This window comes from Neofelis nebulosa, chromosome 2 (assembly GCF_028018385.1).
Source record: "Neofelis nebulosa isolate mNeoNeb1 chromosome 2, mNeoNeb1.pri, whole genome shotgun sequence".
Taxonomy (NCBI): domain Eukaryota; kingdom Metazoa; phylum Chordata; class Mammalia; order Carnivora; family Felidae; genus Neofelis; species Neofelis nebulosa.
Genome location: NC_080783.1, coordinates 101,898,005 through 101,924,105, shown reverse-complemented (window position 1 = coordinate 101,924,105; position 26,101 = coordinate 101,898,005). Strand labels below are relative to the sequence as shown.

The 26,101-nt window shown below is 44.7% G+C and overlaps 1 protein-coding gene across 4 annotated transcripts in view; it reads left to right on the top strand.

Annotated features, from left to right (window-relative positions):
- The first annotated feature begins 1,720 nt into the window (after nucleotides 1–1,720).
- Nucleotides 1,721–26,101, top strand: part of CCDC93 (coiled-coil domain containing 93) — a 97,912-nt gene continuing 73,531 nt past the window's right edge. For all 4 annotated transcript variants that reach the window (XM_058715484.1, XM_058715483.1, XM_058715482.1 and 1 more), the window contains exons 1-6: nucleotides 1,721–1,896; nucleotides 6,088–6,201; nucleotides 7,921–8,015; nucleotides 16,677–16,788; nucleotides 21,177–21,275; nucleotides 22,076–22,132. In XM_058715484.1, coding sequence (XP_058571467.1) covers nucleotides 1,855–1,896; nucleotides 6,088–6,201; nucleotides 7,921–8,015; nucleotides 16,677–16,788; nucleotides 21,177–21,275; nucleotides 22,076–22,132 — 519 coding nt within the window. In that variant the 5' untranslated portion in view covers nucleotides 1,721–1,854. The remainder of the gene's footprint in view (nucleotides 1,897–6,087; nucleotides 6,202–7,920; nucleotides 8,016–16,676; nucleotides 16,789–21,176; nucleotides 21,276–22,075; nucleotides 22,133–26,101) is intronic.

Below are 26,101 nucleotides of genomic sequence, written 5' to 3'. Positions count from 1 at the left end.
GTTCCTCTCTCAAACATGGGAAGCCCAAGCTTTCTTGACTGCTGCCATGGCTGTTTTCCTGGGATCTTTAAAAAAAAAGAAAAAAAAAGGCATAATGCCAGCCCAACTCTGCTACTGTCACCCTACACAGACAGTAAAACTGGGAAAGTTAGCTGTTCATGTTTATTTAAACATTGCAAAAGCATTTCCAACAGGGAACTTGTGTGTGGCCCACCTGAGTTCTATTATTCTCCAGACCCTATTTCCTGAACTACTTTATATACAGCTATTTAGGCTTGCCTGCTATATGAGATTCTGCTACTTGTCCCTAGGCATCAGTACTTTCTAGTCATTTAACAGTGGCCACAAATTACCCATCATTCCCCCTCATCCTATACCATCTGGAGGAAGGATGATTTTTAAATTATAAAACTAAATACATTTGGTAAGTTGAGAATGGGAGGCCTAAAGACTGAGTTTCATTGGCTTCCCAATGGATAAGTGCAAGATGTCAGACAACTCTAAGAGAGTTCCCATCTCAACGCCTTAACTTGCACATTCAAATTTCTCATACGTGGGGGGGGGGGGGGGGGGCGTGGCACACAGTTTTGTTACAAGTATTTGCCAACTGCATTTAAGAAGGAAATGGCCCTTCTTAGGGCCTTTCAGACGTATGTTTATTCTGTCAGGGCAAACATCAAGGAAAAAGTACAAAAAGCCCACAGAATTTCTTCAAGGAAAAACATTTACTGAGTAGTTTCTACTTTTTAAGATGTTAGGTATGCGGAGAGGAAACACACACACACACACACACACACACACACACACACACACACCTCTTAATCTCAAGGAGCTAGTTTCACATCTCCCACTCTTCCCTCCTCCCCCAGAAGGAATGATCTCTTCTACAGCAAGTTTTCACATGTCACCTTCTTCATCCCCGATAAATAAATAAATAAGTAAATAAGTAAATAAATGCTGGAGAAGCCATCATGAAGCAAGTGCGTAAAGTGCGGAGGGGCGGGGGGGGGGGCGGGGGGGGCGGCTTGTGGCCCAGGAGACAACCCTTTTATATAACTGCCATCCTCTGGGACACAAAAGGGGTGCATCATGTAAGTGATGTGGCAGCTAAAATGACATCAAAACCGGAGCTACACTTTGAGATGACTTTTCCCCAAGGGAGACCCAGAACTGGGTATGTTGGGAGTGTAGGGATATTATCCCAAACCAGGTTTCCTGGAAAACAAGACGCACTAGCTGGAACCCTGGGAGCGGGCATGCAGAAGCCTTCCTTGGGGGCTCCGTTCCCTCGTCCGTATATATACAGCGAGAAGTTTGCCCGAGTGCGCTTAAATCAGGGGACAACCCGATTCAGCTAGAACTGGTCCGGTATCTGGAATTCCCCACGAGAGTGAGGGGGCTTCCGAAGTCCCGCTCGTGGAGCGAGCGGACAGAACCCCGATTTGGGGCATCCAACGCATGTGAAAAGCAGAGAGGGAGCCCAGTGCAAAAATTCCCCGAGATGAAGGAGTAGACCCTGTAATGCACCTCGGAGAAAACTGCGGAGCCCGGCGCGAAGCACCTGCGGAACACCGGTCCAGAAGCCCGGCGGGACAGCAGCTCCAGCGCCCCCCCGCGGTTCGGCCTTGCCAGGGGTGGCCCTCACGCAGGCGCAGTCGCGATGTGCTCGCGTCCCAGTGCGCATGCTCCGCGGGGCCGCCGCGCTCCCGGCCCGCGGCGGCGGCGGCAGCGGTGGTGGCGGCGGCAGAGGAAGTTCCCGCTTTGCCTCCACCCCGGTAGCAGCTTGGCGGTCGGGGACAGCTTCCTCCGGACGCTCTGCGGGCTCTGCTGCCGCCGCACGTCTGTCACAGGACCATGGGGTTGCCGAAGGGGCCGGAGGGCCAGGGTCTCCCGGAGGTAAGGACCCCCCTCTCCCTGACAGTCCGGGTTCGTGGGAGAGGGCCGAGCCCACCGAGCGGCCGGCTGAGTGGGCCCGGGCAGCGTTTGGGACGCCCCGCCCCCTTCCTCAGGTGTGTCCCCGGCGGGGAGCGCTGGCCCTGTGCGCCGGGGGGCCGAGTAGGTCCCCCAGCCTGGGCAGGGGCGGGGACAAACTTCAGCCGCTCCTGGGTCCCCCGGGACGGAGGCGGTCTTTCCCAGCCCAGTACCTAGCTCCACGCAGCCCCAGACGCCGCGGGGCTCGGGGTCCCGCCTCTCCCGCTCTCCCGGGCAGTGTGCCCCGACCCCTGGCGCTGCAGGGCTCGCCTCGAGGCCCGGGGCAGCTGCGCCCTGGAGTCACGAGACGCGCGCTGGGACCGTCCGGGCTCGGGTTGTGCAAAGGGCGGTGACCTTGTGGCGCCTGCCGCCGTCTCACGGGGCCCGCGGGGTCCCCACGGCCGGCCTCAGCCGCCTTGGTGTGTGCAGGGAATGCCGCCCTACCCACCCCGCGCCAGACCCGGGCAGAAGTTTGGAAGCAGTGCGCGCACTGGGCGGTGTGCGGGAGGCGACGCGCTGTCCAGTGGGGCCGTGGGGCCGGGCCGAGCGCCTGGCGGAAGCGTGGCTGCTTCTCCAGAGCATAGCGGGCACCTTTCCTTACAGAGGTGTTTGTTATTAAATACTCAGTCGCTCCTGAGGGACAGGGCAGTCAGTGGCTTCCGGATTTCCACGTTGTCTGCGAATAAAAGGAACGTGCATTTCCTTTAGGCTGCAAGTGTCATTTAGCGAGGCGGTTTGCCAGTGTCTTCTCTTCCAGCTGATTTCCTCCAAAGCTAGTCTAGTTTACAAGACTCAAGAAATGAAATCCACACTGAACCTCTGTCCCCCTCCTAAGGTTCTGAAGCAGGCACTTGACAGGAGGACATCACAGCTGCCTGTAGCCAATCTTGCTTCTCTGCGTGTCCCCCCACCCACCCTACTCCCTGCCAATCGTCAGTTCTTTCATCTCATAGGTACGGTGCCCACTAATTGAGGGATGGCTGTTCCATGCATAAAAGCTGGGGATATAATATAGTGCTGGAAGGACAGACTTACCTGGCAGTGTGTGCTCCCAGCGGATAAGTCCATTTTGTTGCAATCTTAGGAAAACCTAAGAAACGTCATGTTGTCAGAACTGTATTAGGTAAAACCTTAGGTACAAATTACATTGATGGAAGGGGGAGGGGATTGCCAAGATGAGACCTGTCTTGTGATATTTGACGTTTCTGTTTTGTTACTTCTTAATTCTAGGCTCTCATCAAGTTTTTGCCTGGTCTTTTGCTGTAGACTCCTTTCTGGTTTCTCAGGTTCTACCTTGAATCCCTCCGTTTCAGTGTCCTGCAGTACTACAAATGGGGGTCTTTCTAAAACAAAAAGCAACCTGGTCCTCTGTGTCCTTTGTTTAACCCTTCTCTGACTGCCAAGAGTCTGGGTCTGACTTGTCAGTTTTCCAGGAGCCTAAGACAGCTCTTGGCAATTAGGAGGCATACAGGGTAAATATAATCAAATTATTATCATTTAGTTCAAAGACCAGTACATATGAATATGGATAGTCTGTGTCATTAAACTGTCACTAATCCAGTTAATTCCTTAAATCCAATTTTCTAAACCTTTTACTGTAGGTTTGTGAAGGATGGGAAGATAGCTAGACTTGGGCTTGCCTTCCAGCTTACATGAACTATAGTACAGGGCAATTGAAAATTCAGTGTGCCTGGTTTAAGAGCTCACAGTCATTCATCTTTATCAGAATTTTAGTTTTTTAATGGTGAGTGTATCAACCAATCTAATGGCTTTTTACACCCTCAAAAGAGGGTATTCTTTGAGTCGCTGTGTGTTAGTCAGTGGCCCTTTTCCATATTGTTTCAGTGTTGATCTGTGAATTGAATGGGGAGTCTTAATTAACATTCTCCATTCAGTGTCTTGTGCCAGAAAGTTATTGCATAGGTTATTTCACAAAAATGTATATACTTCTCCATTCTGGGGGTGAGTAGATAAAAGGCATGGGCCATGCATCTGCCATGGGGTTGGCCAGCAGGTTCTCGTTGGGTACAAGTTGAGGAAGGAATGATCCTCCTGGGATGAATTGTCCTCTTCTTGGAAGTGTTTTCATGATAAGTGAAGATTGAACAAATGAAGGGTTCCTGTTTTACATCCTAGAAGCTATAAGAAAATACTTCTGTCATCCCATTTTTCTTTTCTACTCCATCTTTGTAAACCATATTGCTTTTCTCTTTTCTTGGGGTCTCCCTATTTATAGATGTTGCTTAACTATCCCAGATCTTTTGCAAAGGAAGAGACTGTGTGAATAATTAATATTACTTTATTTTTGCATGTCCACTAAGAATTAGGGTAACGCTTGAATAGGCTGGGCCAGGGTGGTTTGAGATTAAGAAGTAAAACGAGCAGTGGCACGAGGCTGTCACTGTCACACCCCATATTGCAAGAGATTGTCAATCACTTTAATAATTCTTTGTTCAGCTATATGTTAATATGTGAGCTCTCTCTCCTGGCAATTTGTACTTCAAAATAAACTTGAATTTCCATTATCAGTGTCATGACTATGAAAACATTTCGTTAATCCATGGCTGGCATAGGTCATGCACTTTATGTAATGATCGAGCACGTCATTCCATATTTAATTGTCCTTTGAGCCTAATGCTACTTCAGAAGAGGTGTGAACATGACTGAATAATATATGGGTCCTCTCCTAATCCAGCTAATAGCCCATTTCGAAAGACAGGCTTGTACATTAACACCAGACGTTTTACTCAGAAGAGGTTGATACTTAATTGTATGAGTGGCATGAACTATAAATGAAATAGAAATGCAGAGGAGTGACCATTTCAGGCTGCATTTGTCAGGGTTGGCGTCGAATAAGAGCTGGAATTTGAAGATAGTTTCTGGGTGGTTAGAGAGTATCAGGAGAAGGGAAGGGGTGGGAACAGTGAAGAAATGGGAATGAACCATGCTTGAGCTTGGCCAGAGCCATGACTGGATTGTTTTGGAGGGAGGTAAAGGATGAAGCTAAAACGATAGGTTGCAGCCAAAGATCTGAATAGCCAACCAGGAACTTTGGAGTTTATCTTACAGACAGTGTGTGATGCATTAATGATAAGGGCTGGGGGATGAGCTAAGAAGGGATGATGTGAAAGCTGTGATTTAGGAAGGAGTGAGGAAAACAGATTAAGAGCAGAAAGATTGAGACAGTTGAGGCAGCTGCAGTAGTCCTGGCATGAAGTGTAAATAAAAGGGAGGGGAGGATGGCTGCGACACGCAGGGTAAAGGAAGGCTGCACAGACATTGTTGGGTGAGGGAGGAGTCAGAGGTGGGTGCCAGAATTTGAACCAGCTATATGTTGCTCATGTTTTATGCAGAGAAGTGGTTTTTTATGTTCCGCAGTCATGGAAGAGAGGGAAGGTACAGTTCATAGAAGTAGATGGAGGCAGTACTACTAGAATATTTAGATGCTTTTTAGTTATGGATCAACACCTAGGAGTGAAAGTAGGTTATAATTTAAAAAATTTAAATCAGTTCCCTATTTAAATATATTAGGTGAATTTATTATTTTTAAGGCAATCCCGTTATGCGGTAGTCAGCATCCTTTCATGTATCCAAGTTGAAAGCCTTTCTTAATTTACCTTAGAGATCAAAAAGATGATTGAAGAGAGAGATACGTGTTTAAACTCCCTTCTTGGTTCTAGCCCCATTTGTCAGTTGCTTCTGGGACCAAGATGCACAAAAAGTTAAAACAAACAAACAAAACAAAACCTTGTTTTGTCTGTAAGGAGTTTATAATTTAGTTGGGAGCCTGTGAAGTAAACCTTGTGTTACTGAACCGGGAGGTACCGTGCTATCATCTTCCTTTCCCTGGATTCCTTCCCCATCCGATGAATAATCTGTACTGCCTGTGTGTGTCTTCTTCCCCCACCTGTGACGGTCAGCACAGCTCATTGAGGCCCAAGGACTCTGTTCTTTGTGACTCTGGCAGCACTGTGTCCCCATGCTTCTGCATGAACACAGTGATACAGGCAATGTCACTTGCACCTTGGCAACTAAATTGTGGCATCGGGGGATATGCCTGGTGTTCCTTTATCCTAAGGTAGCTTTTACGAGCCTATCTTTTACCTTTTGTTTTAGGTAGAAACAAGAGAAGATGAAGAACAAAATGTCAAGCTAACTGAAATTCTGGAGCTCTTGGTTGCAGCTGGGTATTTCAGGGCAAGAATTAAAGGCTTGTCACCTTTTGACAAGGTAAGAGGAAAGCTTCCTGACCCTCAGGCTAATTTTTGTTGGGATGGCATGGTTTACCAGCACAGGGAAAAGAGGAAGAGATTGTGTTTTTACTTTCTCCAGTGCTTCTCTCTCATTCAGGTTCGTTACTGGAAGTGTTCCAATTTCCTATTAAAAGAAAACACAAATGTATCAGTAGGTATGCCTTGAATTCCTTTTCTGTGTACAGACCTTTGGGAAATGCAAAGAGGCATCAGAAATAGTTCCTCCTTTTAAAGAACTTACAGTTTGAGTGAAGAGATAAAGCTTACGTAAGATAAAATAATCTGAGCTAGTAAGGAGCTGTCCTAGGTCAGTGTGCTCACAGACAATTGCCAGCTTTTCTAAAGATGGTCAATTCTGAGTTTGGAGGAGGGAGAAGTCACTGTGGGATGAAGTGTGTTAATTCAGCAGAACCTAGAAGAATTATTATGCACAAGGCATAGTAATGAGTGTTGAGGGCACAGAGATAAGACCAAGGCCCTGTACTCAGAGAGCCCAGCTTCTATAGAATAGGAAAGGGAGACAAGTAAAGCAACATACATAGAATAAGTGGCATGTTGCAGCAAAGGCAGCAGCCAACTGTGCACAGAAATGAAGCTTGCAGATCAGCCAGAGCAGGCCAGGACAGTTTCCTGATGGGAGAAAGTGTTGAGTGCTCCAGTGGGCCACAGTCCCAGCTGTACATAACAATCACTGTGGACTGTTTCATAATACAGACGTTGAGGCCTCACCCTTTGATATTTTGCTTAGATCTGGTCGGGGGCCTGGAATCTGTATTTTTTTAAAAATGTTTTTATTTATTTTTGAAGGAGAGAGAGAGAGAGACGAGCATGAGCAGGGGAGGAGCAGAGAGAGACAGGGAGACACAGAATCCAAAGCAGGCTCCAGGCTCTGAGCTGTCAGCACAGAGCCCGATGCGGGGCTCGAACTCACGGACCGGGAGATCATGACCTGAGCCGAAGTCGGACGCTTAACCGACTGAGCCACCCAGGCACCCCTGGAATCTGTATTTAATAGGCATCTCACATGTGTCTAAAATACAGCCAGAGATGAGAGTCACTATTGTTTTTTCTAACATCAAGGCGTGTCTGAAAAGGATTTTGTTTTGTTTCAAAGTGTTTTTTTAGCCTTAGTCTCATTTGCATCTCTGAGAAATCCTATGAGAAAAGTAGACCAGAGATTCTCCTCTCCTTTAGATATGTGAAAAATATATATATGGAAATTAAGAATGAACCACAAATGTCAGCCTTGCTACTCACCTGTCTGGTCTGTAAAACACATAATTCCTCTGGAATCTGGCACTTACCTGAAACTCGAGTAAGACTTCTCTTGGCTGAGAATTAATGTCCGTCTCCCTCAGTATAAAGAGGACCTATGAATGATACGTCCATTTCGTAATATAAGTCAGCTTCTCAGTCACACTAGCCACGTTTCAAGTGCTCAGTAGCCACATGTGGCTGGTAGCCACTGCATTGGACAATACAGACACATTTTCCATCACTGTGGAAAGTTTTATCGAGTGGTGCTATTTTAGATGTAGTGGATGAAGTCAGAAGGGCACATATACTCTCTCTCTAAAGAGAAATAATTTTGTAGGGTCACTGATTCTATAAAAACTACTTACATTTTTTCCTACCTTCCACTTCCCCTCTCCCCAAACCAGGAAGAGAAAACAGGTATTTTCTTTGTGTCTTGCAGGTAGTAGGAGGAATGACTTGGTGCATCACCACTTGCAACTTTGACATAGACGTTGATTTGCTCTTTCAGGAAAACTCTACAATAGGTCAAAAAATGTAAGTTACCAGGGTTTGCCATGGAAGAGGCTAAAGGGGGGGAAGGGAGCTAACTTTTGAGTGTCTGCTATGTGCCAAAAGTTGTGCTGAGACACTTTACGTGTTTTATTTTAGTTTTCATTACAACAGATATTATCATAGTTTTATAGATAATAAAACTGAGGTTGTTAGAAGACACGGTCACACAGCTAGCATATAAGTCATTTAATGCTCAGGCTGTTTCTAACATTATCTCTCTCTTTTTTGTTCCTAGTTTCATTGAGATATAATTTTCATGTAACACTGTATTATTTCAAGGTGTACAACAAAATGATTTGATGTATGTATGTGTATATATATATATATAGCAAAACGTTCATCACAGTAAGTTTAGTTAACATCCATCACCACACAGTTACAATTTTTTTTCTTGTGATACGAACTTTTATCATCTACTCTCTTAGCAACTGTCAAATATATGCTACAGCATTGCTAACTGTAGTCACTGTGTTCTTCATTATATCCCCAGGACCTATCTATCTTATAACTGCAAGTACCTTTTGTGCTTTTTTGTTCCTCTTCACCCATTTCCCTCACCCCCACCTTCACTTCCGGCAACCACCAATCTGTTCTCTGAATTCAGTTGTTTTGGACTCCGCTTACAAGTGAAATAACACAGCATTTGTTTTTCTCTGATTTATTTCACTTAGCATAAATCTTATCCTCAAGGTCCATCCATGGTGCTGGAAATTATAGGATTTCCTCTTTTCTTTTATGCCTGAATAATATTCCTGGGTGTGTGTGTGTGTTTACATGTACACCACATCTTATTTAACCAAGGATGGACACTTAGATTATTTTCGTATCTTGGTTATTGTGAGTAATGCTGCAGTGAAGATGGGGATTCAGATACCCTCTTTGAGATACTGATTTCATTTCCTTCTGATTAATACCCAGAAATGAAATTGCTGGATCATACGGTAGTTCTGATTTAAAATTTTTTAATTTTTAATTTTTTGAGGAACCTCCATACTGTTTTCCATAGTGGCTGTACCAATTTACAACCTCACCAGCAGTGCACGAGATTCCCTTTTCTCCATAGCTTTGCCAATATTAGTTATCTCTTATCTTTTTGATGATAGCCCTTCTTTCGATTTGCATTTCTCTGATGATTACTGATGTTCAGCAACTCTCATCCTTTTTCTAATACTCTCTAATAGTTTCCAGTTGCTTCTTAGTTTATCTCTTTCCAGGGGCAGCTGGGACGAATGTATTAAATTGAAGTTGAATATTGAATAGAGTGAGGAAGAGAATCTTCCCCCCTCCCCCCCGCCCTTCCCCATTGCCTCTGTGGTCATGCCTGCCATCGAGAGGAGGCAGCATGGACTCCTTGCTAGAGATTTCACCTGAGCGTCCCACCCAGTCTTCCATAGCTCACTAGGGGCTTGGTGATTTCATTAGACCACTTGGGATCCCCAGTTCTGCCCAGCCCTGCCAATGGGTAGCTGTGTGACCTTGGGCAAGTCACAGTTCCCTTATTTGTCAGGAGAGGGATTTGTGATTTCAGATCTGTGCGTATTTGTGACTTATTTCATCATTTTTCTGAAGCCTTATCCTCCTCCAGGAAAAAAACTATTCCAAATGGATTAAAGCTAGTTTACAAATACGCATATGAAGCAGTGATAGAGAAAAGGGGAAGCGAAGCAAAAGGAAAAAGAAATGGGAGTTGGGGATAAGGCTACAACATTTGTCATAGGCCACAAAATGCCTTGTTTTTCTAAGGGTGGGCCACAGATTTGGCTCTAAGCTTTCTGGCAGCCAACAAAAAAGAGAAAAACATGATGAATTACCCAATTCTGTTTCCACACAGAAGAAAAATCGGTCCCACAGAATCACCGAAATTCTTAATAATAAGACCAAAGGACATCTTTTGGCTCCTCATTAAAGAGGATGTATTGTTCTCTGTGACACTGTGCTCATCAGTGCTCAGCCATGAATAGCGGAGCTCTACATCTCCAGCATCTGTCATTCTGGGACTGTGACATCGCATCCAGTGACCTATCGGGAAAAGTCCTTCACTGTGGACAGTGTGATAGAGTCTAGGCATGTGGCTCTGCTCTCTGCTGGTCAGGCTAACTCCAGGGGTAGATTTTTATTCCTGCGTCTTTGTTTGTTTGTTTTTCTTGTATAGGTGCTACATCCATGAAGTAAAAAATTAAAATTAAAAAAAAAAATTCAGATACTGCCAAAGAGCACAAAATATACAGCTGATGTCTCTCCTTGTTCCCATTGTATACCCTGGTTTTATTCCCTGGAAAGGATCATCTTTGCCTATTTAGGTTTTAGATTTTTCAGAGAGGTCACTTGTGCACCTCCAACTATGTATGTTTCATTCAAGTCTAATAAGAGGAGGAATTTAGCTCACTATACTACTCACCACATCCCCTTTGTCTCCCATTATCCAGTCTTATAATTATTATCTGTTGTCCTGTGATCACTTGTATAGCTGTAATCTACATAAGCTTCTGTTTCTTGACTCATTAATATAAGAAGTTTCTCCTGGTTCCTAGCTACTTAGGGTAAACGTTTTGGTATCTGTTTTTCCTTCTTCCTTTCAGCCTCCATCTACCATCATATCATCACTTTTACAATGTTCAGGGCATAATATTTACAATCTGTTCAATAATAATCGCAATTAAATTGTCCATGCTTAATCTACAGGTAAATTGTAAAAATAAATCTATAAAGAGTGTTTACAATAAGAACTAAGAGTTGTGATGGTGTCAGAGAAAAGGAAATGTGATCTCCTCGACCATAATGGTGCCGTTTGATGGGAAATATTCAAAATATTACAGTCAAGGGGCACCTGGGTGGCGCAGTCGGTTAAGCGTCCGACTTCAGCCAGGTCACGATCTCGCGGTCCGTGAGTTCGAGCCCCGCGTCAGGCTCTGGGCTGATGGCTCGGAGCCTGGAGCCTGTTTCCGATTCTGTGTCTCCCTCTCTCTGTGCCCCTCCCCCGTTCATGCTCTGTCTCTCTCTGTCCCAAAAATAAATTAAAAACGTTGAAAAAAAAAATTAAAAAAAAAACAACAAAACAAAATATTACAGTCAAGAGGAATATCTTCATTTATTCATTGACTCCCCAAATATTTATTGAGTCCATATTATGGGTCAGGCATTGTTCTGGGTACTTTGGATATATTCATGAAAAATATCGTTCCCTCACAGAGCTTAGAGTCTTTTGGGGGAAGGTAGACAATAAACAACTAATTTAATAAAAAATTGAGTTATTTATAAAAGTAATATGCACTCTGAAAAAATGAAAGCTGAAAAGGTATATGAATAGGGACATGGTTTGGAAGCAGTTGTAACTTTAAGTCAGTGTGGCCTCACTGAGAAGGGAATATGGGAGCTAAGACTTGAGAGAAGAGGGTTCCAAGCAAAGGGGACCGCGAGCGTGAAGGCTCCAAACAGAAGCCTGCCGGGAGTGCAGTGAGGTGGGGGAGAGGGGCAATAGCAGAGGTGCAGACAAGTTAGGGAGGCCAGATCGGGTAGAGCTTTGTAGGTCAGAATAAAGACTTTGAGTTTACTCTGACTGAGATGGAAATTCTTGAAGGGTTTTGAGCAGATGAGGAACATAATCTGTTCTGTTCATAATCGGTTTTAGAAGAAACTCTCTGATTACTGATCAAAGGGGTGAAGTTGGCAGCAGGGAGATTCTTTAGCACCCTGTAGCCATGCTCACAGAAGGATGGTGGCCATGACGGGTGGCTAGCAGTTGGTGGGATTCTTCATCTATTTTGGAGGTAGAACCAACCGGATGTCATGACAGATTGGATTTGGGTGTGAGAAAGAGGGGACTCAAGAATGATTCTGAGATGTTTGGCCTGAGCCAGTGGAGTGGTCTCTATGAAAAGTCACTGAACATCAGGCACGTTGTAATTTGCCTTGTCTGTATACAGCTTACTTTTCTTGAGTTTCTGATTGCCTTTTTTTTCCTTTTTGACCAAGAAGCACATAGCTTTACCTGTAGCTAAGATCACCCAGATTCTTCAGCTGTTTACTAACATAAATTTACTATCTTCTCGAGGACACTCTTGATTGAGGCCTCTTTCTGTTCCAGTTTGAGTGATTGCTTTTTTTTTTTTTTTTAATTTTTTTTTTTAACGTTTTTTATTTATCTTTGAGACAGAGAGACAGAGCATGAACGGGGGAGGGGCAGAGAGAGAGGGAGACACAGAATCGGAAGCAGGCTCCAGGCTCTGAGCCATCAGCCCAGAGCCCGACGCGGGGCTCGAACTCACAGACTGCGAGATCGTGACCTGAGCTGAAGTCGGACGCTTAACCGACTGAGCCACCCAGGCGCCCCTTGAGTGATTGCTTTTTACGCCTGTGGCACCCCTGCTATGCTGGGATGTCTTTTGCATTCTTTCGATTTCAACTGCATTCTTCACCACTTTTACCATCTCCTAGATTCTGTGTATCCCTTCTTTGCAAATTCCCTTAGAGTTTTACAGTGGTTCTTAGCCCCTTTTCACCTTGGTGTCCTTGGGAATTATGATACTTTCCTGTCACTGGCAGTACTCTTAGGAGATATTGAAGCATGGTGGGTTTTATATGGATTCTTAATCCCTTGTCCATGTTTCTCGAATCTAAAAAAAACCACTGAAAACGGGTCTGTTCTTTCTAAGTGTGGATACAAAACTCATTTGGAAACAAAACATGACCTGAACCTACTTAAGACTATTTTTAGTCTTTATTGATCCCACTTACAGGAATTTTCATAAGTTTTGCTGCAGAAATAATAATTTCTTCAAGTGTACAGTTTGCTCTAGATTTCACTTGGGCTCTACATAATATGTAGTATATGCCTCTTATGTCCACTAAAGTGCAAACATTTAAAAAGTTCTGAATTCTGAAACACCTATGGCCCCAAAGGGTTTGGATAAGGGGCTGAGGATATACAGTATTATGTTCTCTGGTAAACACTTGATGTGTAGCTTCTTAAGTCCAGAGCCATGAACTGTAATTGTAGGTGAAACCGGGGCCGGGGGGTTGCATGACTGAAGACTCAGCAGACTCCTAGCAATGCATCAGACAGTGGGGTCTCTCTTACCTGTAAGGGAAATGCCATAGCCACAGGGCACCGAATTATTCAAACATCTTTTCTGTTTGGTTTTGGAATGTGTTCTGTGTTTGAGGTTCCTCTCCACAGAGTTTCTTGGTTAGGTGCAATTTAGACTAAAAGTGGCTTATGTTTGCAGTGTTTCAGTATGTCCCAGCTGAAACTGTGTGGTGGGTGGCCAGGTAGCACTGTCTGAGGAGGGCATGATTATCTTTCAGGCTGTTTTCTGTACTACATGCCCAATTGGGGCCTTTTTCTTCTTGTTGATCCCTTTTTCTTGAGGGTTTCATGAGCTTCTACCCTCTGTCTACTTCCTCCTTCTATCCTCCTAGCCTGTCGTAAAGCCCCATGACTGCAGATTCCTATGTTCAGAGGTCCATAAATGAGATTTCAGGCTTATAATTGAGTTCATTTCAACAACACACGAGTAGGAGGCGCCTGTGTGCAGAGCACTTGTACTTGCCTATGACTACCTAAACATCGCAACAAGTTTGAGTAAGTAGGACAGGCATTATTCCTCGTGTATGATGGGAGTATTGGACAAGAGGGACCAAATGACTTGCCAGAAGTCCCAGAGCAGGTGATGGAGCTGGAGCTTAGACCCTGGTTAATTCACTCTCTTTCAAACTGTTGGCAGTGGAGGAGGAAACCGTGTACTGAACACTCTTAAAAACTGCAGGAATCAAACCAATCACCTGTAATGGCAAGTGGGCATTGTTAAAATCTTAGACTAAGAAACCTCACAGGGGACCTCTGCAGTGGTCACTTACCCAGATTTTCAGAAAGTCAGAGGGTCTACCCTGACCTCCAGGGAAAAAGAGAGAGGGGCTGGGTTTCAAGAAGTCCTCCTGATTTTTGTCCCCTACCCCAGGCTGCCTGTATGTCCCGCACATCCCTCCCTTGGCCCAGCAGTGGTTCTGCCTCCAGCTGCTTCCATATGCTGTTGAGTGAGACCTCAGTCTTGGCAGTGATTTCTGGGAGGAGGGTTAAGAGGCTTGTAAACCCTGAGATGACCCACAGCATCCTTCCCTCAGGGCCTTTATGAACTGGGAAAGGAGGCAGTCTCTGAGCAGTGGCCAGACACAACTTGGTCTGAAGGTAGAAGTTTGAGCTAGATGGTACTGGGGGTCTCAGCCTCTTGTTTTCAAGCTACTGACTGGTTGTTACGGACCAGTAACCCTATGCAGACTCAGATCTGTAGCCACTAGGGGGAGCTTTCCTCCCGCTGAACCAGAATGTGACTGAGAGGAAAGGCCCCATGGATATCAACAGTTAAGACTTGCCCTAAACAAGGATGCCAAATGAGGATCATCTGTATTTGCTAAGCTTGGAGTTTAGGGAGCAGTGTCAATTAAGCACCAGTCTCTTCCCCTCACAAGTTTCAAGCAAATGAAGAAAGGCATGAGAGTCTGACGGAGATTAAAATAAAAGATAAAGTGTATTATAGAGAGAGCCTTAGATATGCTGCCAAATGGGTTCATTAATACTTGCCTACCAAACTATCCCATTTGAGCCCCAGAAACAACTGGACAACCATAGGCTTCCCCACTGGGACAGCCACGTACCTCATGACAAAAAAGACACGTGTATCCTGAAGTCAGGCTGCTCAGAAAGGAGGGACTGCAGTAGTGGCTGAGAGGCATGTGACATTTTCCTTCCATGTCTCAGACCTTTTGGATGAGTCACACACGTGCCCACTCTGTTAGGGGTGAAAATGTTCTCCCAGAGGCTTCCGTCCTGGGAGGTAGATGTTCCCTCCTTTTGTAAATGTGTGCAGTAGGGTATCAGTCTTCTCCTCTCCATATTTTTGTCTCTTAAACCTATCAGACTTGACATTGATATTATGATCGTAATATCATTGATATTATGATCCATATTTCCTCTTAGTAGTTCTAACATTGGTGCCACCTTCTAAAGCTTCTTCCTGGGAATGAACAAAGTTTTGTAGTGTGTTCTCCAGGGACCATTCCCTGGGGAGCCATTTAGCTTTTCTCCCTGGATTTCACTTAGTTCCTACCAAGACCAAGAGGATAAAACCTACTAAGGGCAGCATAGGTAAGACAATAATTGCTCTGACCCAGGCCTTTGTTAGATGTCAGTCTTAAGGGTGTCTGTCTCTTGGGAAGGATTATGGGACTGCAGAGAGATAAAAGCATACAAGATTTCTTTGAACAAGGAACACTGTGAGTAGACCCACTTGCTGAATTTGAAGCATCTAGCAAGAACTAGGGACCTTGTTCACTAGGGCTTTCATCTATCAGAAAATAGTTCTCACTTGCAGACAAGGCCACAGTAGCTGCTGTAAGGGGCTAAGATTTTTTTAAAGGGTTTTAGAATAGGAGTATTAACCTAACCTATCCACGTAAGCTGAGCCAGAAGCCCCCATTTCTCCATATGGCCCCACAAGGTCATGCCTGGTGACTGTTTTCTCAAGGCAGACCCACTTGGTAACCTCTGCTCTCCCCTGTTGAACCAAATCCAATTGAAGTGTAAGAAACAGGAAGCAGACAGTTGGAGATCAAATACCAGCCAAGTAGAGAAGGAGGCTTACATCTGTGGTGGGGTGGACTTGTACACAGACCCTGCTGTCGTGCCTGCCTTAAAACTGTCCCACCCAGGCCTGGGCAGGAGCTGTGGAAACTCTCAGCAGGCGGAGGATGCTTGCCTCCTGACTGGGCTACAAGAATGCTCTCGGGCCTCGGGAAGCCCCATTCTTCCCCTTATTCCTGGACGTTTCACAGGACTGAAGCAAGGTGTTGGAGAGCGTTCAGAATGCTCTTAATGAGAAGCAGAAGCGTTCTCCTCTCTGGAAAAAAAGAACAAGGACATGGTTCCCCCAAATCTAGGATTAATTTGAAAGTAGTAAAAAAAAAAAAAAAAAAAAAAAAAAAATTTAAAGGCTATTTTTTATTTTAAAAATACTTTTATACCAGAGTGGAGAACTCTAAATTTTTTGTTTTAGCATCAGGCCCCATGTTTTGTCTTACTATTGTAGGCACCCAGCACAGGGTCTGGTAATTATTTGTTTCCTGAATGATATTTAGAACAATTTTTTTTTTTTTTTTTTTTTTTTTTGCAAGAGAGAGAGCGAGAACACGCATGCGCACGGGGGAGAAGAAGAGAGAGAACAATTTTTTTAATGTGTAACCTAGTGGTTCCCAGATTTTTGGAAAAAGTAGGTCAGTAAAATGAAATGTAAAAGAACTTGGGGCACTGATAACTTTGTATTTTACAACGTAAGTATGTTAAAAAATAATAATTATTACCTCAAACATCACCATAATGTCGTAAGTAAACGATATGTTTTAATATAAAGAAGGTGGGAAGAACAAAACCGTAGAATAAAGAAAGAAAGCCGTTTTGTGGCCTTAGCCGCGTGCACACAGACACATCTGAATTGTGCCTATTTTTCTCATTTTGCAGTCAGTCGGGAGAAGCTTGGTCATGATCTGGCGTTGAGAAGCCCCAGATTCTTCTGGAATACTGCCCAGACTTGAGAGATGTCTTAAGAGCCACTTAGTGTATTCTCACTCTTTGCTGTTGTTTTTTCCAAACAGAGCACTGTCAGAAAAAATCGTCTCAGTCCTGCCAAGGATGAAGTGTCCACACCAGCTGGAGCCCCACCAGATCCAGGGCATGGATTTTATTCACATATTTCCTGTTGTTCAGGTGAGAGCCTCTGTGTGGTTTCTTGTCCTCTGAACACCAGAATTCCTATAACGGGTCTGGCTCTTGGGCCATCTGGCCTAGATCCTGGATTTAACGGGTGTGGCGTGGAGTTGGTGGAGCAAGACATGATGGGACTTCCTGACGTCATCCTCAGAAGTTCGCCAGTGTTCTTCCCTAGGTTCACACTGTCACCTGTTGTGACCTTTGAATGTTCCCATTAATTGCTTTTCATTGCCCTTTTGGTAAAGGTAGAACTCCAGAGCCCTCCATGTTCTGGTCCTGTCCCACTTATCCAGCCTAACTTTATTCCTTGCTTTTGTTTATTCTTTCTGTTCTAGTTCCTCTGACTTTCAAATTTCCTCATCCATCTTATGCTTCCTCCTGTCACAAGGCCTTTCCCTCAAGCTGGAAAGCTCTTACCTTTCTCTCCCTACCTGCTTAATTCATATTCATCTTTCTGATCTCAGTTCCACCCAACCTCCTCAAGAAAGCTTCCCATGAGCCCCTAATCTAGAACAGGTTCCTTTGCTATATCCATTCATACTGGCCATATTCCTTTCCTTTGTAGGAATCCTTCCTTACTATTGTTTGTAACCATGTATATCTGTCTGGTTATTTCTGTCCCTCCTGTCAGACTAAGCTTCTTGGGGGCAGGTGCCATGGCTGTCCTGCTCACTGTTGTGTTTTCAGCACCTGGTGGAATGTCTGGGACTGTGTAGGCAATTAGTCTTTATTTGGTGACTGGATGTCTAATGGGAGGCTAATTTCCACCGTGGCTATTTCCCAAGCTTCTGTGAGTAAGTGGCATATGCTGTACAGCCCCCTATATTCTTGCAGTCTTATGTCTCACCCTCCCCTTCAGGCACTTCGAGAAGAGGAGGAGCAAAGGAAAGGGCCTGCTGTGTGAACAGCGATTTGCAAATGATCCTGATAGAGTTGTTGGAAGCATCTATTATAATCCCAGTCTTATGTCTGAGGAAAGTGAGACTCAGAGCGAGTAACTGATTTACCTAAGGGCAGAGAACTGGTGAGCTGTCAAGCAGGATTCCAGTCTAAACTCCTTGTCACTAAACCTTGTGCTTTCCCACTCTGCCATTCATGCAGTCCTTGATTCAGAAGTCTTCTAAGCCTGTGTTAAGATTATAACAGTATGGGGGCGCCTGGGTGGCTCAGTCAGCTAAGCATCTGATATCAGCTCAGGTCAGTGATCTCACAGTTGGTGGGTTCGAGCCCTGCATCGGGCTCTGTGCTGACAGCTCAGAACCTGGAGCCTGCAGCCTGCTTTGGATTCCGTCTCCCTCTCTCTCTGCCCCTTCCCTGCTTGTGTTCTGTCTCTCTCATAAGTAAATGAACATTAAAAAACTAAAAAAAAGATTATAATAGTACAGGGGTTGAGAGCATGGTCTCCAGCGACTTCCTGGGTTCAAATCTTGTCTCTGCCACTTAGCTGTGTGACCTTGGGCAAATGACTTAACTTCTCATCTGTTAAATAGAAGCAATAATAGTACTTACCTGATAGGATGAGAATTAAGTACTTTAGTATGTATAAAGCACTTAGCTGAAGGACCAGCACATCTTAGTAAGTGCTTTGTAAGTATCATATAGTTGTTTCTATTTTTGTTACTGTTATTGGGACTTCCCCCAAACTAGACTTTCAATCAAATACCATGAAATTTGTGAACTGGAAGTTAAAACTTTAACTCAGGATTTGATCTGTAGGTTCATTAGACTTTCTGACGCAGGAGGATGATACCTGATTCCTTTTGTGAAAACAGGAGCTAGCGACCCTGTGTTGGGTATTACTGAAACTTCCACTACCACCATAATGTGAAGTTGTTGCCTTTCCCCCCAAAGCCTAAATCTCTAGTGATTAGGCCTTACTCAGCCCTATGCTAGAACTCTGAGAGCAACAAATCTGATCCAGAGAGGAAAAGGCAATGAAAGGGAAGTGATCTTCTTTCGCTAGCTTAGGCATTTTGAGCATCTGAATGTTCCCTGTTGTACGTGGAATGCTGGAAGGCTTCCTCTCTGGATGTGAGAACCTAGGTTAGTGGTTACCAGATTTCTTAATTAAAGCACACATGGAGGTTGGCCTATGGTTGCCACCTGTAATTTGTCGAGCAAGAACATCTTTCAAAGTAACAACTGTCAAAGCAAACAGACTCTTAAATACAGAGAACAAACCAGTGGTTGCCAAAGGGGAAGTGGGTGGGGGATGGGCAGAATAAGTGAAGGGGATAAAGAGGTAAAGACTTCCAGTTATAAAATAGTCACGGACGTGAAAAGTACAGCAGTGGGAATACAGTCGATACCATTGTAATAACGTTGCGTGGTGACAGATGGTGACTATACTTACTGTGGTGAGCACTGAGCAGTGTACAGAATTGCTGAATCACTATGTTGTACACCTGAAACTAATAGAATGTTGTATATCATTTATACTTTAATGAAAAAGCCATTTTTTTAAGTGACAACTATCTTGCTTTATCGTTTCCTAAAAGAAACGCGTTTTAACCCCCCAGTCTTGGAATAAAGGACAGTCCTTTGAATGGACAGTCCCTTAAATACATGAAAGTATTATGAAAAAGTAACCACAGCTTGTAGTTTGTACCTGTTTTGCCGGAGACCGGTGAAAGAGCAGTCGTCAAGTTAGTTGTCTTGTGTGATTCTTGAGGCTCACCTCCAGGTTTGCGCTGTTTAGCACAGCTGTAGTAACGCGCTGAACGCCAGCCTAGAGAAGAAGGGATCTGACTTCAGGCCCCAGTACTTCTAGGTCACATCTTCTTCTCCCAGGCCAGACATGTGAATCCTGTGAGGGTAGGTATTTTTCTCAAATGCTAGGGACTTGGGGCAGAGCTTGGCTGTCCAAGAGGTTCCCTCCACAGCCCTTCACTCTAGGAAGTCCACTACAGCGATCGATTCTCTGAATCCTAAGACTCTTACCTTCCTTATCTGATCACACTTGCCAGGATCCAGCCAAATTAACAGCTCAGTGTAGATCTAATTTATGGAGGAGCATCTGAGAAAGAGACAACTTTGAAAGTCCAGAAACTGGATCTTCCCATCCAAAGGGAAGTAGAAACTGAGTTGAGCAAGGAGTCAGCCTCCATAGTTGTCCTGGGCCATGGTGCTGGATGGGGGTGCGGGAGAGGGTCTGGAGAAGCTCTGAAGGCTGTGTGAGCTTCTGCCCCTGCTTCTGGGTTTTAGTCAGTGCCTGAGGCTGTTGTTTGGAGGTGGGGTGGAGTGGAGTGATGGAAATAAATGGAAGATACTAACAACAAAAGAATATCCCCCAGAGTTATTTGCAGCCACTCCTATCTTGGGCAAGTACTTCCTAAATACGTCCTTTCCTCGAGCTGGCTGCCCTCTGTGAGCAGGCATTCTGCCTATCCCTGCAGGAGCACCAGCCCATATGCCATGCGTCTGCTGTCCTAAGTAGCTAAACCTTGCCAAGTGTGCTGTGCTCCAGAAGAAATACTACTACTGTCCACAAGCTGCTTTGGGGATGTAGTAGCTCTTTCTGGAAAGAGAACGGTGACTGACAGATGGCATCCTCCCTCCATAATGTTCTTCAGTCATATAGGGACTGAATGAAGAGCCAGGGAAGAGAAGCAAAGGCTGTTTTTGTATTTTACATTCTGTCCGGTCTTCCCGTGTGGAAGAGCCTGTGAGTTGTGACAGCTTTGTGCTTGCTACCTATGGAACAAGAACAGACAAATTCTGTAGTGGCTCTGAACTTCAGGTTCAGTACAACATGGCCTGTGCCAGTTGTCATATAATGTGTGGATTAAGAGAGCAAATTCTGTGACTGCCTCACTCACCTGAAGTCTAGGGCCGGGTATTCGGCAAACCTGTACTCAAATGCGAGTATTTGAGGGATTTTTCCATCGATGAAAGAGGAGGTTGTACTAGATGTTCTCTGAGGCTCTCTTCCCTTTCCCTGGTCTGTAGTACAGGCAGCACAGGGAAAGTTATGTTAAGATCTGCCACTGGAACCGGGGGGTTGTGGGGAACAACTATATTTTTGCTGTGCTTTAGTCGCAAAGTATTCTGGTCCTTGTGATTTCCTTTGCTCCCCCGGTAGCTCTGTGAGGTGAAAGAAACTGATATTCTCACCTCGACTTTGCACAGAGCGAAACTGAGGATCTGAAGTGAGGCTTTAGAGCTCCTGCACGGCCACTCTGCTCCAGATGCCCTTGGCTCTTAGCCTCTCAGACGCCCAGCCGGCTGCTTTTCACATGGGACAGCATGTGTACGTGGGTACTTTCTCGTCACCTAGTCAGTTCAGATGTGGTGATTCGGGTTGATGGGTCGTACTGTCTCTGAGTTGGCCTCGACCGCGATGGTGTTTCACCCCTGTCCTCACATGTCCTACCTCTCTTTCCCAGTGGCTGGTGAAGCGAGCTATAGAAACAAAGGAAGAAATGGGTGACTACATCCGCTCCTACTCCATTTCCCAGTTCCAAAAAACCTACAGTCTCCCCGAGGTCAGTATTCTCCTTCTCTTGTCCAACTGAGAACAGTGCACCTGCTCAGAGGCTCCCTGGGAAGGAGCAGGGGAAGCTCAGGCTCCCCACCCCTCCATGTGGCATCTCTGCCCCTACCCGGTCAGCTTTGAAAGGGGGCCTCCTGCTTCATAAGAACTGCCTCTTTAAGCAGGCACTGGGTGTAAAGCCCTGCGGTTTTGTCTCTTTCTCTCAACTTTGATACTTACTTGATTCAGAATGTTTGTTAAATTATAAGAATGAGTATTTTTTTTTATAGCCATATAAAGCTTTTTGAGAGATCACCTAGGTCATTGCCAAGGGTGTTCCTATCATAATAGTTTAATAGCAGCCACCAGCACCACCACAGTAGTAATAACTGGTAACTGTTGAGTGTCCACTGCATGAATTCCCAGCCCCTTGCATGCCTACCCCTCTTTTGTCTTCACAGCCGCTCTCTGGTGTAGGCGGTGGTGGCCCCGTTTACACATGGTGAAGCTGAGGCTTAGAGGCAGCTTGCCCAGGGTTTCAGAGCTCATAAGGATTTGAGTGAGAGTGGTTCTCTTCACCAGCACACTCTGTGGGCCCCCTCACTGTCACCGGCTGTGGGGCTCTGTTTCACAGCCACCTGCAGAGGCCCTAGCTTCTTCCCACGCAGAATATATTCCAGTCTGTTAGACGATAGAGGCGTCTGCAGGCAAAGCTGTGACGAGAAGTCAGTTTGTAAGACAGGGTTCTGAAAAGTCCAGTTGAGTTCCAGTCTTCACACAGGATTTGTTTAATCGCTGTGTTTTGTCTTACAGGATGACGACTTTGTAAAAAGAAAAGAAAAGGCCATCAAGACAGTTGTTGACCTTTCAGTAAGTTCCCCTGCCCGTATTCTTCTGTGAGGGAAGGACAGGTTCATGGCCTCCCAATAGCCCTGTGATTCAAATCCCAAAACCCTTGCCAAGGTCTTCCTGGGATTGCCTAGGATTGGACCTCAGGTGTGCGTGTGAAGGAAGCCCTGCCTGCCCCCGTGCCCATATCTGGATGCCAGCATTCATGGGCAGAAAATGCCACAACCACGTCCTGTGTCCTCCTTACTTCCAGTTTTACGGGAGAAACTTTCCAGATCCAAAGCCCTTCCTTACTTGTGCCAGTGGCAGGTGTAAACTTTGAATAGCTCCAAAGAGTAGATGATGAGCTGGAGGTGGCAAATTGAGATTAGCACCCCGTGATGGCTTTGGAGAGAGCTACTCCTGAGCTTTGTGTGGGACACACGGGGATGGCCTTGGTCAACACACACATTGTATCTTAACCGTGAGATCTGCACTCGCATGCCCACTCTGCGCTTCCATGCCTGGAGAACCGTGGGATCTCTGCTTGCAAGGGCTGGGAAGAGCTTTTCAGAATATTCTGGGCCAGAGCCCAGTAGAAGCTCATCAGTGCCACCACCCCACCCCAGCCCCAGCCTTCCTACCTGAGCTGCTGGGAATGAAGCCACAATGCCTGGGGGTTTGTTTGCTTTCTTCCAAAAATAACGTGTAGCGTTTTTTTACTTATTTTTTCTACTTTAAGAGTAAAGGTGTGGTCTTCCAAGGTGATCACTCTAAAAAGAGTAACAATCATTTGATGACATGAAATGCTCCTTTAAAACAAGAAAGCCTTGGGACACCTGGGTGGTCCAGTTGGTTAAGCGTCTGGCTCTTGGTTTCAGCTCAGGTCATGATCTCACAGCTTCGTGAGTTCAAGCCCCAGATCAGGCTCTGCACTGATGGCATGGAGCCTGCTTGGATTCTCTCTCTCTCTCTCTCTCTCTCTCTCTCTCTCTGCCTCTCCCCACTTGTGCTGTCTCTGTCTCTCCCAAAAATAAACTTTAAAAAAAAAAAAAAAAAAGAAAGTCTTTGTCACTTTATAGTTGTAATTTGTATCTTTTTCACAATTCTATTTTGGAAATGGAAGGAGTAGAATACCATCAAGATAGTTATACACTAAAGCCAGGTACTATTTCCGGTTTCAGTGGCAGTATTAAATAATAATAATAAGAGGATATGATATGATATCAGAGTAAATTTTTTCCTGGTTATGAAATAGTCATTCAGTTTATTTTTTATTTTTTTTATTTATTTATTTTTTTTTAAAGGTTGATAGAGGGGCGCCTGGGTGGCTCAGTCAGTTGGGCATCTGACTTTGGCTTGGGTCATGACCTCATGGTCTGTGGGTTCGAGCCCCACATTGGGCTCTGTGCTGACAGCTCAGAGCCTGGAGCCTGCTTCAGATTCTGTGTCTCCCTCTCTCTCTGCCCCTCCCCTGCTCAAGCTCTGTCTCTGTCTGTCTCAAAAATAAATAAACATTAAAAAAAAATTAAATAAATAAATTAAATAAAGGTTGCTAGATACAGAGGAAGAGAACCTTAATCTCACAACACAGAAGCAGCTTCTTTTGGAGCTTAGACATATTTCTTGCATGTTTTTAATGTGCATTTTTATACTGAATTGGAGTCCTATTTTAAATACAATTTTGTGGGCTTTTTTTTTTTTTTAGCTTACCAATATAGAGTTTTATAGGCAATTAAAGATTCCCCTAACTGCATTTGTCATGAAAACTAATAATCAATTTGTTGGATATGCTGTTGTTTTTTCTTGTTTTATATTATGCTTCATTTCTGGAGAGGTACAAGAACCAAGTGATGGTATTACCTCCCATACAGGGAATGGGGAGCCAGGAGCAGGAGAGGAGGGGAAATGCTCTTCTCCTTGGAAAGCCTATACTATCTGGATTTAATACCAAGTCTGTGCGTTACTTATTCAAAAACGGTAAATAAAAGTAAAATTTCTGAAATGCTTAATTGAATATCTTCTTATGTAAATCTCACTCTGAGCCCTGGGTAGAGAGTGAGAAACAGTACAGTTTTCATTCGGCATTATCACCATGAAGGAAAGGCCAGCATAGCTGTCTGTCGTCCTATCCACGAAGTTGGGCCTGTCATCATCATGCCCACTAAACATTTCAGGCCTCTAGGGACACATTCTTCCCCTCCTCTCATTTGTAGTGGAATTTTTAAAGAAAATCGTCTTCTGCTTGGTAATAGGACGGACTGCATAGAATTGAAGGAGGTAATGATAATGACAAATACATGGTACCCAGACATTGTTATAAGCATTTATATATAACCTACGCAGTCCTGACAACAGTCCTCTGAGGTAGTAGTATTTTTTCTTGTTTTTAACAGGCGAGGAAGCTCAGGCACAGATAGGTTACAAGTTGCACAAGGTCACATTGGTGATGATGGAGCCAGGATGCAAACCCAGTCTTGTAACTGTGGGCCTCTCGATACAGTGCTGTTGGCAGCTAATTACAAAATAATATCGAGATAAAGGAAAATGGGAAAAATTTGCAAGTCTCTTTGATAATACTCAGTTTATTTCCTTTTTTATGTGTGAATTTGCTCCTCAGTTGACTGTCCATACATTTGTAGCAGGAATGATAAAGAATTTTGATGGATGGCCAGAGCTGAACTTTGGGTTTTTTTGGTTTGCTTCTTTGCCTATCTATTGAAAATACCTCTCACTTCTGGCAGCTGTCTTCGTAGGTTTCTTAGCTGAGCTCCATTGCCATTAACTTCCATCCCTTCCACCCACCACTTCTGCAAGTGCTTCTTCACTTCCTTGCCTTGAAATGAGAGTTCCAGAAGCTTACAAGAGACTCCAGGGCTGCAGTGTCTGTCCCTGGCTTATCCTTGTGAGTCACATAAGAAATGAAGCCGCTTGCTGTTTTTCATTCACTGTCACTCTCTCTAAGGGAAATGTCTCCCTTCGCGAAGGGAATGAAGTCTTTCCTAGACTACCAGGGGTGTGGCTCTTTGCAGGTCTTGGGTTCTGACGCGTGTTTCCTTCCCTGCCCACCTTTTTGCCGGCACTGCCCTTCACATGCCTCCTCAGTTTTTCTTACCTACTCCTTATTGACGAATCTGGAATCCCAAATTTGAATTGTGAATAGTAAATTAAGGATTCAAATAAGGTCAAACAATGGGTGCCTAATTTCTGGACCCCACCTTTTATAAAATATGTCCCTAACCACCCTGTACTGATTGAGGGCCTTCTGTGTATTTGGCACCTAACTAGGTATCTTACAAGCATTGTGTCATTAACTCCTTACCAACAGTCAGGGAGTTACATATTATTATTTCTATATTCTTAAAATTATTTTTAATGTTGGGGCGCCTGGGTGGCTCAGTCAGTTAAGCATCCGACTTCAGCTCAGGTCATGATCTCACGGTTCGTGGGTTCGAGCCCTGCGTTGGGCTCTGTGCTGACAGCTCAGAGCCTGGAGCCTGTTTCAGATTCTGTGTCGCCCTCTCTCTCTGCCCCTCCCCCACTCGCGCTCTGTCTCTCTCTGTCTCAAAAATAAATAAACATTAAAAAAATTATTTTTAATGTTTGAGAGAGAGAGAGAGAGCATGAGCGGGGGAGGAGCAGGGAAAGAGGGCGGGAGAGAATCTGAAGCAGGCTCTGCGCTGTCAGTGCTAAGCCCGATGTGGGGCTCGAACCCACGAACCATGAGATCATGACCTGAGCCGAAGTCAGTTGCTCAACCAAGCCCCCAGACACCCCTATCATTGATTTGATTTTTAAAATCAGAAATTCAAAGCCAAAAGAGTTAACAAATTCCCTACATATTTGCAAAATAGGAAGAGGCAGACACATTTTGATTTTACATCTGACTCCTCAAACACGACAGGCATGGTGCTTCTCCCGCTTCCTCTCTTCACCTGGACTCTGACTTCCCACATATTTCTGGCACCAATTTTACAGCAATGTTCCTGACTTACTTCAGGGCTCTGGGAT